General features: G+C 36.5%; 1 protein-coding gene across 6 annotated transcripts in view; it reads left to right on the forward strand.

Moving 5' to 3' along the window:
* The window catches only part of SLC35F5 (solute carrier family 35 member F5), a 131,844-nt gene that overhangs the window by 12,351 nt on the left and 99,966 nt on the right, over positions 1-19,527 (forward strand). For 5 of the 6 annotated variants that reach the window (XM_069021196.1, XM_069021200.1, XM_069021198.1 and 2 more), the window contains 10 exons: positions 1,301-1,491; positions 2,654-2,735; positions 3,055-3,142; positions 3,700-3,764; positions 4,098-4,202; positions 4,673-4,832; positions 6,238-6,328; positions 8,589-8,743; positions 9,165-9,253; positions 10,174-17,792. In XM_069021196.1, coding sequence (XP_068877297.1) covers positions 1,301-1,491; positions 2,654-2,735; positions 3,055-3,142; positions 3,700-3,764; positions 4,098-4,202; positions 4,673-4,832; positions 6,238-6,328; positions 8,589-8,743; positions 9,165-9,246 — 1,019 coding nt within the window. In that variant the 3' untranslated portion in view covers positions 9,247-9,253; positions 10,174-17,792. Of the gene's footprint in view, positions 1-1,300; positions 1,492-2,653; positions 2,736-3,054; positions 3,143-3,699; positions 3,765-4,097; positions 4,203-4,672; positions 4,833-6,237; positions 6,329-8,588; positions 8,744-9,164; positions 9,254-10,173; positions 17,793-19,527 lie in introns of those variants that run through there. The other variant, XM_069021202.1, reaches the window with a different exon arrangement.

Raw genomic sequence — 19,527 nt, forward strand, 5'->3', positions numbered from 1 at the left:
GTTGCTTTTCTCTTTGTTTAATATAACTGCTGTCATGTTGCAGGTCTTTCTTCCCCTTCCCCCCCACCCCCCTTTTTTTTTTTTTTTTTTTTTCTTTTTTTGCCTTTCTAAAATCTCTTCTTGCATGAATTGCAGTCTCATATATTTACTTTCAGGTAGAGAAAACATAGGCCTGTCGTTCAGTTTACCTTTCTTGGTCACTACAGATGCAGCCTATGTTTATCTCAAGGGACCAACTGGGTTCAGTACTTGTGATTCTTTCCTTCTGGGCTTGTAAGACCAGCAGCAGTGAGTCAGCCTCTGGAAAAACAAGCTATTGTCCTTTTTAGAGCAGGAGCAAAGCAGTCAAAGTAAGAATTTTAACAGTCTATGTGCGTTCTGGTTTTATTTAAGCCTCACTATCTTGTGATAGTACCTGAAACAGGCCTAACTGTCCCAGACAATTGTAGAAAGGTTGGCTTCAAAACATGCAGTTAGCCAATCCTCAGCAAGAGTCCCAGCTTATCAAAGGGAAAGTCTCCTAATTTCTACATGGCACACATTAAGAACCACTTTGGTAGACTTTGCTTCCAGTGGTAACATGCACCAATCACTTCAGAATTGTTCCAGCTGCAGCTTTCCCGTTACCTTTTTTTTAGGAAATTAGGTATTGTTTCATATTGATCTAGGCTAATATTTACCTGTAGTGTGTAGTGTAATGCTTTTTTTACAAAGGGAGCTAATGATACTAAAATAACCTTATAAATAAAACCTGATCCTAGTTTGCAAGATTAGCTAGAGGGTGGCTTTCAAAAGGGCAAGTGACTTTATGGTCTCTGCTAAGCTTTGAGGTCTGTTGGACTTTAATCTTCTGAATGAAGCATTGTCCTTGCAGTTAGGTACAGTTGTGTGCAGGTTTTGGCTGTTTGGCTGTTAGACATTTAAAGAAAATGTTTGTCAATATGGAATAATTCCTGTCTAAAAATATGTTGTTACCTTTTGTTGATATTTTTGACAGGGAGTAGGGGTGATGCTTTTCAGTGATGTTTTTGTGGATGGATAACTTACTGATTGAAAACAGTAATTAATTGTGCTTTGTCTTATTATTGGCCTCCTGAATAGCAAAATATTAGTTTAGTAAATCATGATGGCATGTCTTCTACTTGGATAAAACCTGTTATTTGTGCAGTATTGTAATTAATGGTGTGTTGCAACATCATAGTTTTATTTGCATATTTTGTTGGCTCAAAAAGTTTAATGATAATACGAATCTTTTTTTTTCTTTTTCTTTTTTTTATTTTCTTTTCTTCCTCCTTTCAAGCACCCAAAAAGCCTCGTGTGAGGTTCAGTAACATCATGGAGATCAGGCAGCTCCCATCAAGCCACGCTTTGGAAGCAAAGCTGTCCCGCATGTCATATCCAACAGTGAAGGAGCAGGAATCAATCTTAAAAACTGTAGGAAAACTCACTGCAAGCCAAGTAGCAAAAATCAGCTTTTTCTTTTGCTTTGTGGTATGTGCTCTATTCTTTCAGAAAACTTAAGTATAGATGCATTTAAAACTTGTATAATAATAGTGAAAAAGTATTGAGATGACTTGTATTCTTTGATTCTTGTTTTATAAATGTACTATAAGAAGTAAAACTTTCCTTGTGCTGGACATGCATGTGCAAGATTTAATTATGAATCCACTGGTAGATGCTGTTGCTGCATCATGCCTCAGTTCTGAGGGGAGAGAGAAAGATAACAGGGGCAGGATTTTTGAGACAGAAAAATATAGAGGGCATATCAGTGATACCTTTTCCAGAGGCAGCTTCACTAGTGCTGCCAAATATGTTCTCTGTAATGTGGGCTCACCACAGCTTTTCCTCAGGAAGTAGAGCACTTTAAACATTATTGTTATTGTTATTATTATCATCAATAATAATAATAATAATACCACTGATGCATGTGCCAGAAAATAGTGGTGTAATTTTTTCTAGGGTAGTGTCCTCGTGTCCAAAACAAATCCTGTTTATTCTGTTCAAGGACACTACTGGCATGTACATGTATTATTTCTTGGACTTTAGTCTTATGTGGAAATATTCATAGAGAGTGGTTACTTCGCTTAGAATATATCTGGGATCTTATTAATGAGATCTCAATCAAGAAGTGAGAAAATGCTTTCCATTTTATTGCTTTATGGAGGAATTAGGAAATATTTTTTAGGCATTGAATGTGAGAGATGCTTGTTTTGAACAGTGGAGATGAATGCTGGTTTTAAGTACTCTAAAATACCTCATTAGGCTGACTATGTCACATGCATTACTGAAATTTCTTTGCAGCCCTTGTGCAGTTATCATCTTGAAGCACTCCAAAACAAGTTAAAAGTACCTTTAGTTACTACAGACTAGCTATTATAATGTCATTTTAATTCTTTTTAAGTTCTGAAGTATGTTATTTCGTTATTAAAGATGTATGTGGTTGGTTTGAGCCAGTTCTAAGTTTGCTGAGGTCTTTTAATGTTCCTGCCACTTTAATAGAAGTCTCTTTAAGCTAAAAATCTAGTTCTGATTTTATTATTTTGGTTAAATAATTTTTTTGTTTATTCTCAAAGTAGGATTTTATTGCACTGGGAAACTTAAGCTCTGTTGTTGGTACTCAAATATTAACAAAGATATTTTTCTTTTTCCCCAGTGGTTCTTGGCAAATTTCTCGTACCAGGAAGCTCTGTCAGATACCCAAGTTGCCATAGTTAATATCTTGTCATCAACCTCTGGTAAGTTTTATTTACACCACCAGGTGTGCATTATAAGGCTGTTTATAACATAAAAATCTCTTGTTACAATGGATTTGTGTAACATTTTTACCTGGGGATTTGACCTAAAAGCATTGAATATGTGTGTTCAGAAAATTCATTTTGTATTTGCAGCGGTTTTTTAGGGTACCCTCACTGCTTTTTGTGTGTGTACTTCTGCAGTTACATCTGTATATTAAAGAAATATATTTGGAGTGTAATAGCTTTGAAGCTGTGTAATTTTCTGAGCAAACTACTGGCAAAACTTGATTGTATAAACTCTTCTGCATTTCTCTTGCAGGGCTTTTTACATTGATCTTAGCTGCAGTCTTTCCCAGTAACAGTGGAGATCGGTTTACCCTGTCCAAATTATTAGCTGTTATTTTAAGGTAAGATAATGGGAGAGAACATTTGGCCAAAAACTCCCTGGTACAGTGAGGGTCCAACTGTACCTACTATACCTGTGGTATCAGGTATAAAAGGTGTCACCTTTTTAAAAATCCTTGTTTCACAGATGAATTGAGCAAGTGAATTAAGTTAAATGCTTTGTATCGTGAACCATTGCCAAATCTCATTCTCCTGCAGGAAATTAGAGTAATTTTGGTTGGAAATAGATGAACTTATTTTATTGTTGTTTAGTTGTGGTTTGTTTATTTTTGTGTAAATGGTGAAAAAAGAAGAGTTTTGATATTGAGTGTTTTCAGCCTCTTTCATTAAATGCCTGGTGCATTGTTCTGGGAAGTTAAAAGTGGGGTTGGTTGTTTTTGTCTTGGGATCCTGCCTTAGCATTTGAGAACTCCTTTTGACTTTCCAGAAGTGGGTTTTGATTAACTAAAAATGCCTAAAGATAGAACTGTATATTTGTTTTTCTCTTTCTTTTATCTGTTTTTTGTACAGAAATTCCTGAGTTCGAGTAACATTTTGCATTTCTTCTTTTTTTTGCTAGCATTGGTGGTGTGGTACTTGTTAACCTTTCTGGATCTGAAAAATCTGCTGGAAAAGATACAATAGGTATTTGCTTATGGGCTTTAATCCTGAAATATGCAGTGATGAGTACCATCTTCTGACAGTACTAAGTAGTCATATAGCAAGCTCTATATCTCTTGCTCATGTAACATTTCACAATCTGGCTTTTTAGTTTCAACTTCTAAAACTTGCCATTTATGATAATTTTCCACCCTGTGCATATGTTGGGAAAGTATTTACGTTGTAGAGCTTTTGCCATTTTTCAATGTTTTTCATTTAGTAATGGATTCTGTAATCAACAGAGATTTAGGAGAATTGATCCTTCTGTGTGTAACAAGCTTGGCATATCTCAAGGGATTATTTTTTCCATTTTTCCAGGTTCCATTTGGTCTCTTGTAGGAGCAATGCTGTATGCTGTCTACATAGTCATGATAAAAAGGAAAGTAGATAGAGAAGATAAACTTGACATACCAATGTTCTTCGGTAAGACCAAAAGTAACTCCTTTGGAAGTTTTAATTCAATGTGTGATTAAGTGATCAGGCACTGAACTGTGTCTGAGTGGTAAAGGGGCTTAGAAAAGCCAAGGAAGTAGAAAAAGCCTCTTACTCCCATGGTTACGAGTCCTTCAGAGCCTGGTTTAGTGAATTATTTTTTGTTTAGTGCCTTAACAATGAGAGGTAACTTCCTGTAGGAAAGCAGACAGCCCCACTGACTTAGTGAGATTTCTGATTTTTATTTTCTTTTCAGTTTCAAACCTGTAAATATCTGATGCAAATTTAGTTTGTGAATTTCAGGTTAAATTTCTTACATTTGTTTCCTTTCAAAAATTTAAAATATTGCTTCATGGCTACTTTTCTATATGCATATTGTCAAAATAGCAGATTTTAGCTGAGATTTTGGTTATGTTGAAGAATATTTATTGTGATTTACTTGATGCTGTTTTTATATTCAGGTTTTGTAGGACTGTTTAATCTGTTGCTGCTTTGGCCGGGGTTCTTCCTGCTTCACTATACTGGATTTGAAGCATTTGAGTTTCCCAATAAACTGATATGGATGTGCATTGTCATAAATGGCCTTATTGGAACAGTTTTGTCAGAGTTCCTCTGGCTGTGGTATGTACACCATACACTGAATATGTTTCACATGAATTATCTTACCTGTGTTCTCAGATGTTGAGATGTAAAATTGTCTATGTTAGGGTTCTTACCCTTTTCTTTTTTTTTTCTGTCCACATGTGCAGTTTTAGCATTGTGTCGTAATGTCCTGTTAAGACAACAGCTGACTTTAAAAAGTAGCTGATGTGGTCTTGTAGTAATTAAAATACTGTGTGCTTGGCTTATTCCAGAATTAACATTTGGGACAAAAAGACTTTGTGCTACTGAGTTGCAGTAGCAAAAGGAGAGCATGAATTTTGTTGTAACAGTTCTGTGACAATACTGCAATGAAAGATCAAGGTGGAGTTCCACAAAAACCTCTTGGTTTTGTTTGGTGCTGTGGATTTTTGCTTGTATTTTCAAGTTGAAAGTTATGTATGAAATTTAATAATGAGATTATTTGTTTATTGTCAAACTTTTACACCAGTCCTGGCTATACATGCATTGTAGCATATGTTCCTTTTCAATTGAACTTTTTTGTTGATAGAATATTTTTGTGATGTTAATGCCATCCTGTATCAGTATCAGTGTCAGGTTAAGTGTAATTTTAACATAGGCAAAATAACAAACGAACCAACCCCCCAAACCTCAAACATTGTCTCTTGTCCCAAAATCAAGTACTAGCGTAGGGTTAAGTACATGGATGTGCACAGACTTTTTACATGATATTTGTTTAATTAACTCAGAATGAAATTCCAGTCAATTAAAGATCTAGTTTTACTTCCATTTCCTTTTCTATAGTTTTGCACTGGGACTAATTCAGAGTTTGTGCTGATACCATCCAGGGTGCCACTAGTGTAGTCTTCTTTACTTTTTTTGGTAGTAAATAATGTCATTTAACCTACTTGTTTACTCCACCCAACCACATATTGCTGACTAAATAATGGATGGATAGATGTGACTCTTCATTTTTTTTTAACATGCTGATAAATTTTTATTGGATTCTGTACCATTTATTCATTTACAGTTCTCTGTGGACAGGTTGGTTGTAATTCAGAAGCAGTCTCTTATGCTATAGAGAATCATGGTACAGAAGCAAAATGCAAGTTTTTCTAGATGAAGTTACTACATGTGAAATAGGGAAATTTCCATCATCTCAAAAGATTGGGATGGGAATTAAGCCTCAGCCCAGAAGACATCAGTTGCCTAGTTAAGAATTTTATGCACTTTTTTAGATTTATGATGGAGTGTGATGGTGTGGTTAGTTTTTGATTATTAAACAGTAGCTAACAGTTCATCAAATGTCTTCCTCATTTGATGTATTACTTAGGTTGTCTTTTAACTTCTAAGTAAAACTTCATTATTATAATTATTATTTATTGTCATTAAATTGTATAACTGTTATTATTTTATTGTCTTTTAGGGGCTGCTTTCTTACCTCATCACTGATAGGCACACTTGCCCTAAGCCTTACAATACCTCTGTCCATAATAGCTGACATGTGCATGCAGAAGGTAAGGTACTACTAAATTTTGATCATTGTTTACAGAATTTCTTCTAATTAAATTCTTTTAGGCTTGTACTTGTTTATTTGGTACAAGAAATCAGTCAAGTCTTGCACTTGGAATGTTTCCAGACAAAAAGAAGCTTTGCTGTTCAATGTTTTCACAAGCAAAGTGTAAATTGTGATGAGTACCTTTAGACTTGTGAAATTTTGTGCATGTAAAAATGGGGTAAAAAAACCCCAAACACAACTTGTATTTTGCTTTTACTTCACGTCAGTGTGGATTTTGGAAAACAAGTCAGAAAAATAAAAGGATAAAAAAAAGCAAAGTCAAAAAGAGTCAGACCCTGAATAAATACTTTCGTAATGAACATGTGATATACAGTATGTTTTGTGTTAGTACTACCTGCATATTCCAGCATGGAAATAGAGCAAATACTGCAGTGATTCCAACAATAATAAAACATTTGTTGGTAAGATAATTGTATTTGTGTGGCTCTTAAAGCATCTGCAATGCACACTTGAGAGATAAATTGTAATGGGATGGTAAATAACTCATGATAGCTATAAAGGATTCAAGGAATAAAATATCTGTAGACTCCTCCCCCAAAATTCACTTTCATGAGCTCGAATTAGATTTATGGGTGAGTTAATGCTGGTAGGAAAAATAAGAATTTTGTATGTAGGTTTGTGTGTCAGTACTCATTTTAGATATACACAGATGTGGGTGCATGTGCAAATACATTGGTAGAGATGTGTATATAGATATAGTTACATATATCAATATATGAAAATTTTAGGTTGTCTTCTGAAGTGATTCATCTAAACTTTCTTCTGGGATACATTGAAAAATGGAGTATGTTTTTCTAATTCCCAGTAAACAGCTTAATCTTTAGGCTGTTTATTCTGAATAAACAGAGTCCAGATCTTGTAGAATTAATTTTTATTCATGTACTAATGCAATATGGAGGCATTTCAAATAGCAGAAACATCTCCAAAGCTCTCTTGGATGACTTTCAGCTGCTTTTGGTAACAAAAGTGCAAATTACCTTTGTAACTCCTGGTGTTGGAAGTAAATCCTTTCTGTCTTGCATTTTAGAAAATAAATTACTAGTATTAGTAAAACAAGTGAGGGACCCTGATTAAAGGCAAACTGCTGGAGACTTTGAGGGTTTTTGCACAAGTGTGTTTGTACAAGTCTGTCTCTGCCATACAGACATCAGAGTATCCTAAGCCAAGCCCTGTGCTCACTGAAGCCTCAGATGTCCACATCTCACATGGCCTGATAGAAATTTAAACTTGCAGCTTCAGGCTGCTCTGTTAATGCCTCTGGCCAGCCTTGTTTTTAGTTAAACCTTCACAAGAATTCCACTGGTATGGCTAATAATCATGGAATCATAGAGCTTGAAGGGACCCATCAGGAGCACCCAGTCCAAGTCCTGCATAGGACACCCCAAGGATCACACCATGTAGTGTAAAGATTAAAATATCAATACATGCAGCCTTCATATGACTGTTAAATGGCATGGTAATTATACAGTATTCATAATCACTAACTTCCTGAGTATTTACTTTTCTGTAATTTTCTAACATAAATCTGAATCTTAGGAGATTACAACCAGGTTTTTAACAACTAATTAAATATTCCTTTTGGCAACTTACATGTTCTGAATTTCATTTGAAAATAGGCTTAAATAGGCTCACAGGGTTTAACAATTGCAGTTTATGAGATCTTTGAGGAGGGTCATCAGTGCCAGGTACCAAAGCTGAATCTGTTTTCTCCAAAATCTTCAGTTTTGGATCTTTTCTCCACTCAGGGGGCCATGCCCATAGCTCATAGCTCTGTTGTCCTCAAAAGCAGGTCCCAGGCTCTTCCTGTCCTTGTGCCCTTGGTTTGGAGTTACAGAACCATGGAATGGTTTGGGTTGTAAGGGACTTTAAAGATCATGTCTTTCCGACCCGTGGAATGTGTAGGAGGCTTTCTCCTTGGCACCAGAGACAGAGCTAAAAACCTAAAACCGAGACTATTTGGAAATAGCAGTCTTATTCAGCTCCCAGTGCAAACAGAATGTTCCATTGTAAAGAATGGATCAGTGGGAACAGGTTATGCAGTTCTTAAAAGAAGTAATAGCTATAGAATTGGTACCAAATAACTCACACTGTTTAAAATAAACTGCATCTCAGACTTACAATAATAATCATTCCAAATTTACAGCATGTCAATTCTTTTTTAAGCTATTGAGTGAATGATGTTTGTGTTTCAATTCCAGGTGCAGTTTTCCTGGTTATTTTTTGCAGGAGCAGTACCTGTATTTTTTTCATTTTTCATTGCAACTCTCTTGTGTCACTATAACAACTGGGATCCAGTGATGGTGGGAATCAGAAGAATTTTTGCCTTTATTTGTAGAAAACATCGAATTCAGAGGTAGGACAATGACAAATTATAATCCTATCTCTTCTTTAGCCTTTCCACAATATTCATACTCTGTTTATTTTCACCTGATTTTATATTCAGGTGTATTAATTTCTTAATAGTTGTAGTTGCCAATCCATTTATTAACCTATGTAATGCTCAGAAAACAGAAAGATGTGAAGTCTGTTTACCTTTTAAAAGTCTTTTCCTAGTGGTTGTCACAGCTTTTTCCCTTAATGCATCTGTGATAATTTCTGTACCCAGCACATGCAGTGAGAATTGTGCAAACTTGAGTACACTTAATAGACTTAAGGAGTCTTTGCATGTTTTTGATGGCTAAAGTTCAAACAGCTGCATACTTGGTACTTCTGTTGGCTTCATAACAACCAATTTAATATTACTGTATGACTTAAATAACTGTGTTTCTTTTAAGAATGCCAGAAGAAAGCGAGCAGTGTGAAAGCCTCATCCCTATGCACAGTGTTTCACAGGATGGAGACAGCTGCTGTTCATAGAGAAAAGGTAAACCTTTAATAAACCTCAAACGATGCACAGAAAGGTGAGGATTGGTTTTCATGGTGGCATTTGTGTTATGCAAGGACAAGTTTTTCAAGAGCATGCAGTTGGTCTTGTTCTGTATTGATGGACAGAGTTTTAAAGTGTGTCTTCAAAGTTATTGCTACTACTTGTTGCCAAGCATTATTCTCACAGTTCTTGGTCAATGGTTTTGAAATGGAGTTTTTTACTAAAGAGTATTACAAAGTTCATCCAAAACTGGATGTGAGTCAATGAGCCAGAAGAGGTATTCAGCTTCTTGGCATGGATGATGTGCTTGGAAAACATCTGAGGTAATTACTTCAGTCTTTAATGCTGTTGGGGTCTCAAGTTTGGGCTACTGCAGCTCATGAAAAACACCAACCATTTAAGGATGTTTAGGGAACATCACCAGACTTTATCATTACGGGTCCCGAAAGTGGAAAGGAGCCCTTGTGTTTGTGGTTGACAAGAATTAGGTTGTTAAATTCTATTAAATATTAGGCTAAATATTTCTCATGATAAGCATAGGGAAAGTAGACTAGAATAGCTAAAGAGTTTGCAAAACATCCCTCCTTAAGAGGAGGTTAAACAAATCTCTAAAAGGAACATTACTGGTTTGTCAGTACTGGCTTGGAGCATTAAAACAAACAAAGTTTAGGACTCTCTTAGCCCTGTGCTTCAGAGCTTTGGTTTTCAATATGCAGAATTACTTGAATGGCATATTTTTAGTTTCCAATGTTGCTTAAATCTAATAATGAAATTAAAAATATTCTAACCAGTAATTGTGATGTCATAAGACATGGAGTTATTTCCTTTGTTAGTAAGATGGAAACAAATACTTATGGTAATTCCTCTTTTGTAATCCTGAATTATGTACCCATGATATTTTTTTTTCTTCTTCTTAGTTTAAAAATGGAATGATGCCCAGCGAAGAGACAATCTTCAGGAAAAGTCCCTAAGGAATCATGTTTCAGTGCCTATTCTGAATTTGTAGTAAAAATAAGACGTTTCAGTTCTTTTGAAACTCTAAACTTTTTCTTGCTTTCATCTGATTTTATAAATGAACAGATTTACTACATGCCTGTCACCATAGGGAGTCTTAGTCCATCTGAGCAACCAACCTGCCTTATAACACTTGAGCTGGTGACATTACTTGACAAAATCAAGAAAGCAAATGCTGTTAAGTGATTTCTTTCTTTTTTTAAGTCACAATTTTGTTAAATGCTGGACAATATTATTCTTAAAAGATACTTTTAAGTGAGTTATGTAAATAAGTTTGCAGGTCATCAAGTCTTACAGGCTTTCAGATGAAAAGCTAAATAGATATGTTACCTGTAGTAGGTACAAATTAAATTTTTTATGTTGTATAAATGATTTGCATATTAATAGATGAAAATAGAAAAATAATTTATTAAGTGCATTCTTATAATTACTGAGGAAGGATCTTTGTATGGTCCTGGAACACTACATATATAATGTCTTAGGCCATTTTGAGTAGCCTTGTAATGGCAATGGGTGCTGATGTTTAAAAATCAAAAAAGTTTCCCAACAATCAGGAATCCTTAACATTTCAGTGAATGATAAAATATTTCTAATTACAATACATTTGGGTATACATTCTTACACATGTTTTAAAACAGGTTGGTTCTTTAACCCATTCTCAATCCCAGTTATCTTTCAGACATGAACATTTTCAGGTGTAGCTGCCACGTTGTGAAAGAGATCAAATTGGTTATGAAAGTTTTCAGTCAGTGGGTTGGCACTACAATAATCTGCTAAGCAATCTGAAAAGGAAAGGTGTTTGCATTGATTTTTCTTTCCCCCCAGCTGTATTAATAAATTTGTTCTAAAACTGGTAATTATCTTCCTTCCACTGCAGTGCAGTGTTTCTATCCTTTTGAATCTGGAGAAGCTATTATAATTATATTCAGGAATATTTGAAATTAGTCAATGCCATTTTTCAGCTCCTGGCCTATAAGACACTTAGATCAAAGTTAATTTTGGCTTTTGATGGATTTTATTTTTTTGTAATGAATGTAAGGTGGATTTTTAGCCAGGAGTATTTTCTTCCACATAACAAGGTTATTAATAATGTAGGGTATTTCTACTGTCCCTCCACACAAATAGAGAAGGATGACATAGCAGAAATGCCTGCTCATGTTTTGGCACTCGGTAATGATCCTTCCAAAGGAAATTTTGGTCTTGTGGTGATAAAACCATTATTTAAAGGGAATGCAGGAAGGCAACATGCTTAACTCTACATTTATAGAAGAATTTGAGCCAGCAGCTGGAATTTAATATAAGAACTGTGTGTAGAGAAGGAAGACAAAATGAACCTGGGGCTATTCTGTTCAAATATTGATCAAATCTTTCCTTCCTATTTTTAATACTGGATTGCACTACAGACTTTGGTGATCTGAGGCATCTCTTCAAGATGAGATAGTAAATCCTTCTTGGACGCTAAAATAGGAATTAAAAAAAAACCCCAAACCGACCACAACAAAATCACAAACCCAAAAGAGACAAGAAAGTCGATTAAATTTCACAGTTAAATTTTCAAACCCCACAAGTCAAGGGGTTGAAAATGCAGTATGTTGAACTAACCTTTACTTCAGTAGAATTTTCAGGCATTTCTGGATCAGTGGAGTTTCCTTAGGTTTTGGATTTGTCCTTCAAAATTCTGACAAATTTAGGGGATGTTTGCATCAACTTTTTTTCAAGAAGTATTGTACTGCCTACTCAAAATAAAAAGATAATGTCTCTCTTCAGTTAATGAAAACTTTCAGTGATACCTGCTGAATATTTCATACCAGGCATTAACTCCAAGTTTGAATCAGCTGGGACTTGTGGCATCAGTGAATTAAGCCTGGGAAGACTGAGTCTGCTTTCAGATGGGCAATGACTGTATTTGTAGCAAAATTTTCTATTACTGTTATTTGAAATTGGTCATGCAAATATGATTGGATCTGTGATATCAAACAGGCAGTTGCTATTTATATTTGCCCTTGTGTTTGTGGGTTAAAGTCAAAGATCATCATAGCCTCCCATGTATATGACTGTTAATTTGCACTATTCATTAGTTTGAGAGGTTAATAAGAGAATATTCTTCTGCCTCTGACCCCAGGAATGTTGAAGAACGTTCAGTAAACTCAAAGTCAGGCCTTTCCGAATGTTTTTGTTTTTAACAAAAGATGTTAATTTTTTTTAAAATAAGATACGAAATATTTTTATCTCGTGGCACTAGGTAGCTTAAGCTGTGTTTTTGCATTAAATTGCAGTTCTTTATATAGTAAGAACAAAACAAACTCTCCTTCCTGAAATGATTTTTAAACAGTGGTGCCCCTGTAGTTACAAGAAACATGTTACACTTTTAATTACAGAAGCTATGACATATAACATTGTTCCTGCATTTAATAGAATGTGATGGAGTTTTTTCTACAAAACCTTGTGATTTTTAGTACAATGATATTTTATAAATATAATGTCTGATTTGAAATGTAAATTGCATAGCTCTCTAATGGGTGCTTGGTAAATGCACAAGAGATTTAGCTTTGATTCTCAGGTACCTCTGACGCAACGGAGACGTGCTGGGTTTTTCTTCCCCGTGACACAACTGGAATGTGAAGGAGCTCTCTCATGAATGCTTTACCTCTGTGTGGTAGTGTAAATTGTCATTGCTCTTACTGTTTTGATTTGGGAATGTCTTTATTCTGACTTACTTCTTGTAGGAACCACATATGCTTTAGAAAAATAATGTCGAACATTTCTTTGATTGTCATTAGATGGTTAAGGAACAGTGATTTCCCAGGCCTACAAGGTGGGAAATGAATACTATGTGTTGCTCTGTCAAACAGTTGAACTAATTCCTGTAATCCTTCGAGACAACCATCAATTTATTCTGTGTGTGCAATTGAGGTTTTGGGGCTGTTTGGTTTTTGTATATGAAGGAAATTATGATAATTTGCCAAAAGCTACAGAGCATGCCTTTGCTTTTAGGGTTTTGGTGAGTCTCCTGTAGTTTGATAAGCAGTGTGCTGCACTTCAGAACAAAGGCAGAAAAGGATTTCAGTTTTTCTGGCCACTTTGTGTTGGGTTTCAGTCACGCTGAAAATGTGTTCACTGCAAGGGACTGCTGCAGATGTAATGCTGCTTCAGCAAGGGATGGAAATACCACATCTGTAACAGAGTCTGGGGCACATGAGTGCTCCTGAAGGCGCTGAGGGCCTGCTGTTTGGCTTTCCCAGTGTCCACTGCATCCTGCTCCTTGGCTTCTGGCCTGTGGGAATCCCTGTGAGGGGGTAGGGGCTGTAGGACAGGACTGGTCTGGCTGGCCATGGAGTTGGGCTGCAGGGACTGCACACGACTCAGAAGCTGGAGGCACTGCCCAGGTGTCCCTGTGGAGTGGCAGATGCTGAGGTATTTTGTGGAAATGGGGTGTTAAGCAGGGCAGTTGTTCAAGCTGGGGAGCTGCAGGTGATACTTGGTCTATTCGTGGCAGACCTCCTTGGAATGTACTAATGAAAATAGGAGAGCCTGCAAATTGCTTTTCTTAGTGTGTGCTGCTGTCATTGTCATTCCTGTCACAATACTCGTGCCTAGGTACTGCTATTCACAGCTGTGATGGCTTTAAATAAGGTGGCAAAATGATTTCTTTGTAATTCTTGGTTCCATTTCTCTTAGTGTTGAATGTTGTCATTCCTATTCCCTACTAAAAGATCCTCCTGTCTTCGGGAAATGATGTTACTGAGCTGAATGAATCTATCAGAGGACAGGGAAAACCAGTTAAATTTTGAAGATAAGCTGAGTTTATGAACACACTTTACATTTCATATGGAAATAGGCCTTGGAAAGGCAGAGTGTAAATGAAGTGAAGAACTGGCATGCTCAAAAATCAAGAAACAAACTGATGTTAATATCACAATGGTGAGTTATATGGCTAACTGTAGGATGGTACTTTGAATCAGTTTTCTTTATTTGGGGTAAGTTTTGAGTTAGTTACCATTTCCGTTATGGCTGTCACATGTAGTACCTGCAATTTAATAGTTATAACTCCAGTAACATTTAGGTGTTCATTCATAAACTGTTAGGCCTTTTTTCCCTATTTAATCCATGATTTCATTAATGTTGTATTTTGTGTTACATGATCATTGCAGGGCATGATTTCTCAGGGAAATATGGATGATACCATATGTTGTGAGAGGTGATAACTAATTCCTGCTTTTAAAATCCCTACAAACATTTCCAGGTTTCACTCAAACATTTCACATCATGTAACTTCCATGTTGAATTTCCTTAGGCTTATCAGGTAAATCATGATGAGAATGTTAAGAGCATTTAAAGATGTCAGTAAAATATACTCTGCCCAACACTTTGTTACCTTCTGGAGAAGTATCCATTCTAAGCTGATGCTGAAATGTGTGTGATTTTCTACTTTATTATCCTCTGTGCCATAGAAATGAATAGTTACTCTGCTGATTTTGAAGCTGCACTTCTGGCATGACAGTGACATTAACTTTCAGGGTTGGGCAGTGCTGTAATAATACATAATCTAATTCTGGGGTATATCAGGATAAATCTCTAGCATAAATATATTCATTTGTATCATTAAATTTTTACAAAGTCTGTTCACTTTGGGGATTTTTTGTTTGTTTTTCCTGTAAAGTTACTTTGGCTAGACTGGGATTTGATCCAAAGCCCATGAAAGTCATAGACAGCATTAATAAAGTAAAATTTTATTGAAAGGAACTCTGAAGTCAGGTTGACCTTTATGCCTTTGCAGTATTTCTGTCTGCAGCATGTATCTGGAGTGGTTTGCTTTAAGACCTCAGTAATATAAATGGAGGGATTTTAGTGCTGGTAAAAATGGTAAACACACTACTGTTACTGGTCACAAAAGATATTTCCACATATCCAGTATGCAGCTTAATTATTTAGAAGGTGAATTTGTCTTGCTACATGACTTTTGTTTAAAATCAGCAGCATGAGAAGTATTAACCCCTGCACTTTGCTGTATGCTTTTTTGTCCATAGTGAGAATATATGGTCATAGTCATCAGCCTTGAGCATCAGCATCCTCTTGATGATTTCTGCTTTGACATTTCCATTTCCATGCCCTGTTGCATTCACTGCAAAGTGAATTTCCTCTCTAGGTAAAGCCAGTGTAATTGTATTTTGACTGCCCTAGTCCTCTGTGGTGTTAGAAATCTGACATAAGACATAAATCTGACATGTAATGTGACTACTTAGAGATCTGTGTTCTTACTCTTGTCATTAGTATTAGTAGGTAACCAAACCTTTTCTGGACATGCCTATCATGATGTGGAATGCATCCAGAATTCCATCTGGCTTTCACTTCCTACTTTTAAAAAGCATTAAGAGCTTTTCTCTGAGGATTTTTGTAGAAAGCAGCTGTTTAGTTCTACAAATTCAGAGTCCTTCAACCATCTCAGTTTATGAAGTTACATCCAGTGTTCCCTTTCTTTTATTAATGAACTTCTGAAGGTTTTTTTCAGGGAAGGTGCACAAATTTTCTTCATGTTTCACAGGAGAAATATGACAGGATACTGAAATGGCCTCAAATAATAATTCAGGGCCATTTCTATAGTTCTTCACATATGTTCCTGATTTTTTTCCCACTTTTTTTTTTAAGAAACCCAACCAAATAAAACCAATCAAACTCCAGACTTATCAAGCTGAGGGGAATTAGCCATTTGGCACAGAACTAATTTCATAATATGCAAATGACTGTATTTTATCAATGATATCAGTCAATATATTGCTGATGTTGCCAGTCCACAAGTCTTCCTTGTCTGTGTTACATGTGGTACTTCTCTTCTACCTAAATCTGACCACTTGCCTGCCAATTAAGGTAGTTCCACTGCCAGAATGACTAATTTCTAAAATATTTTAGGATGTACTTTTTCCTCGATCTAGGGTAACAGCAGGGCTTTCCAACCAAACAGTGTCACTTTCCTATTGGAGAAGAAAAAAAAAATGTAAAAAACTTTAAAACAGAAATCCTAGTTGAAAATCAAGACTATTAGGAAGCTGAAGGCTTAAATTAAGCCCTGTGATTGTTAAAAAAAAAAATCGTGGAAAAAAATTATATTTGGAGACTTAGGAAGTTTTGGGTTTTTTTTGTTTGTGGTTTGGGTTTTTTTGAAGTCCATCCAATGCAGTTCCAAAGGAATGCTCTGTGAATTGGCACTCATGAGAGGCTGTTTACACAAGGCTACATGGAGAGCACAGCCAGGTGTTGGAGCTGACATTACCTGAATGGAATTAGAGAAATGTACTAAGTATGAGCTACAACTTCAGCATTGTAGAGCTGAAGGGGTGTTTGTAATGATTTAAAATCTGTGTGAGATCTCTTTGGAATAGATATTAGTGAAACAAAATTGTTTATGAAACCTTGATTTATGAAAGTCCTGAAACTTGACTGCATTAAAAGATGCACAAAACCAGTTGTAGTTTTGATGGTTGTTTTGGCACTGCATTTTATACCAACTTTCAGGGAATTCTCAGTTACACTTTTAAAGTGGAAGCTGCTTTAACTGAAGAGCTTTCACCTGAAGAAAACTTTTTTGCCCCTGAAGTCTGTACACTTTGCTGATAATTCAGATGTTCTGGGAGCATAGCAAGTTCCAGATAGGTATCCTCTATGAAACATCTTTATGAATCATCTTTTAACCATTTTCTTTAGTGAAAGCAAAACGTGAATTGCTGATGTGTATTGCGTTTGCACTTGAAAGCCTGATTCCAGAGTGTGTTAAACCTTGATCTATTTTTGATAAAAAAGAAATGTAGCATTTTAATCTGATTTCCATTTAATGGCAAGGATATTCATGCAGAGAAAAACATATATCAGGGTTTGATGCAGTGATTTTTAAGCCAAGAAAACAGCAGGATGGCAGTGGTAAATCTGAAAAGAAGATGCATATCTCTTCAGAAACTCTGGTTTCCTCCTGCCCTCTTTATACCAAATTGTGTCTCCATTATTACAGGATAATACAGGTGAAGCAAGGACCAGAACTTCTACCCTTTGTTCTTTAAAAGTGAACACTGGCTTTTGTCTGGGGTGTCTTTGTCCTGTCACTTCATTTTCTGATGTGAGGTCAGTTAAATAAAAAATATAGAATAAGTATTTTTAATTAAAATCAGATTTAAGCTATTAATTATTTTGAAAAATCTCTATATTAATAGAGATCTAATGAATGGAAATTGAAGTCCTATATTGCAAATACTGAACAGTGCTTATATATTTTTAACAAAACCAGTATATATATGAAGATTTGAAATACGCATGAAGGTGAAAATTGGAAGATTGTTTTTATGTTAAAAGGTTTATAAATTGAAATTCTTAATATTCAGTACCAAAACCCTATAAAAGGGCTAATGAAAAGAAAATGTAATGTATTCTGATTAACAGCCTGTGTAATACAATCAATGGGTGTGATGTTTTTTGTTCTGTATTATATTTATTATATGTAAGTAAACAATAAAGATTATAAATCTTATTTTCTTAACAGGATTTGGTATTTGGTTGGGGTTACTGCCCAATGTGTTTTATATCATCAGTTAAGAAAAAAATGGTGACTAGGGGTGGGCTTAAAGTGAATTTTGGGGTGTCTCATTTTGCCTAAGTCAGCCAGGATGTGGAAGGTAATAGTTTGGTGTCAGCGTGGTCTGTGTGCTGGTTTTGGCTGGGGCAGGGCTAATTTTCTTTCCCGTGGCTGGTAGGGGGCTGTGGTTTGGGTCTGTGCTGAGCACGGCTGATATTACAGAGATGTTTGTGTTACTGCTGAGCGGGGCTTGCACAGAGCCAAGGCCTTTCTGCTTTTCCTCGCCCCACTGGGGAGGAGTTTGGGCTGCACGGGAGGGTGGCAGGAGAGGAGACACAGGCGGGATGGGTGACCGGGGCTGAGCACGGGGTGATTCCAGGGCGCAGGAACAATCTGCTCGCTACTTAAAGTGGGAGCAAGAAGGAGGAAGACGGGGACATTTGGAGTGATGGTGTTTGTCCTGCCAAGTCACCACTACCTGTGGTGGGGTCCTGCTCTCCTGGGGAGGGCTGGGAGATCATTCCTTGCTTTGCTTTGCTTGCGTGCACACTTTGAACTGTTGAGCTGCCTTTATCTCAACCCAGGAGGCTTCTTGCTTTTACCCTTTCCATTCCGTCCCCGATCCCACTGCTGCGGCAGTGGGAGAGCGGCTTTGTGGGGCTGGATGCTGGCTGGGGTCAAACCACCGCAGTCGGGTCATTTAAGCAGTCAAGCACCGATTTTTGGTCTCTTTTTTGGGAGCGCCTGAATGGCAAAGTGTGCACAGGTCTGTGAGCAGCAGGGGGAGCTCCGGCCGTGCCCATCCCGCGGCTCCGGCTGAGCAATTAATGTATAAACAGTGAAAAGACAATTAATTTACCTGTTTATCATCCCTGATTCCCGCAGTTAACCAGGGCTAGACATTGACCTTTCTTCTTGCAGCTGAACTTTCAGCTTCTTTAATAATTAAAACCTCGGGGATGATAGGCGTTTACCTAAATACTTAATAAAAAAAAAAAGAGGAAAAAAAAATTTCCACCATAGGCCTTTCTGAGTTTTCTGTATTAACTACAGCTGAATAATTTTTTACCAAATTCATAAATATTACTGCACAGCTATAGGAAGAAGGAGCTTTTTACACTAAAACAAGGGGATACTTGCTTTGGCATTAACTAATTAAAAAGAAGTTCATCTCATATTCCCTGACAGGCAACAGGAATTGTGGAGCTCAAATTAAGAATTTGAAGCAACTTGGCTTGAAAAGTTTCTATATACTTTCAAAGGCAAGTTGGCAACAACAATCCTGTTCCTTTTTCTAGTGTCCTAACTGATGGCTAGAATCCCGGTCATTGTGTGATTCCTCCCTTTTAAGTCAGAGAGATAAAGTAAAATATGGAATAATTTTTGGCAGATTCTGCCATTAAAACATAAAACCCTGAAACGCATCACTTTCTTAGGCTCTGTCAGCACCTGATGAGTTGTGCTGAGGGGACAGCTGGCTGCATAAATGGCTGGGGCAGGTGGTGACATAACCACAGGAAGCAGATTTTGCTGTGGAAGCTTTGACAGAGATGTGTGGAGGCCCAGAACGAGCTACTGGGGAAACAACTGAGGTAAGAACTTATTTTGTGGTTTGGTTTTTTGTTGTTGTTGTTGTTGTTGTTTTGTGGGTATTTGTTGGTTTGTTTTTCCTTATCCACACTGTGAATCGATGTATTGT

This window comes from Aphelocoma coerulescens, chromosome 7 (genome assembly GCF_041296385.1).
Source record: "Aphelocoma coerulescens isolate FSJ_1873_10779 chromosome 7, UR_Acoe_1.0, whole genome shotgun sequence".
NCBI classification, from domain to species: domain Eukaryota; kingdom Metazoa; phylum Chordata; class Aves; order Passeriformes; family Corvidae; genus Aphelocoma; species Aphelocoma coerulescens.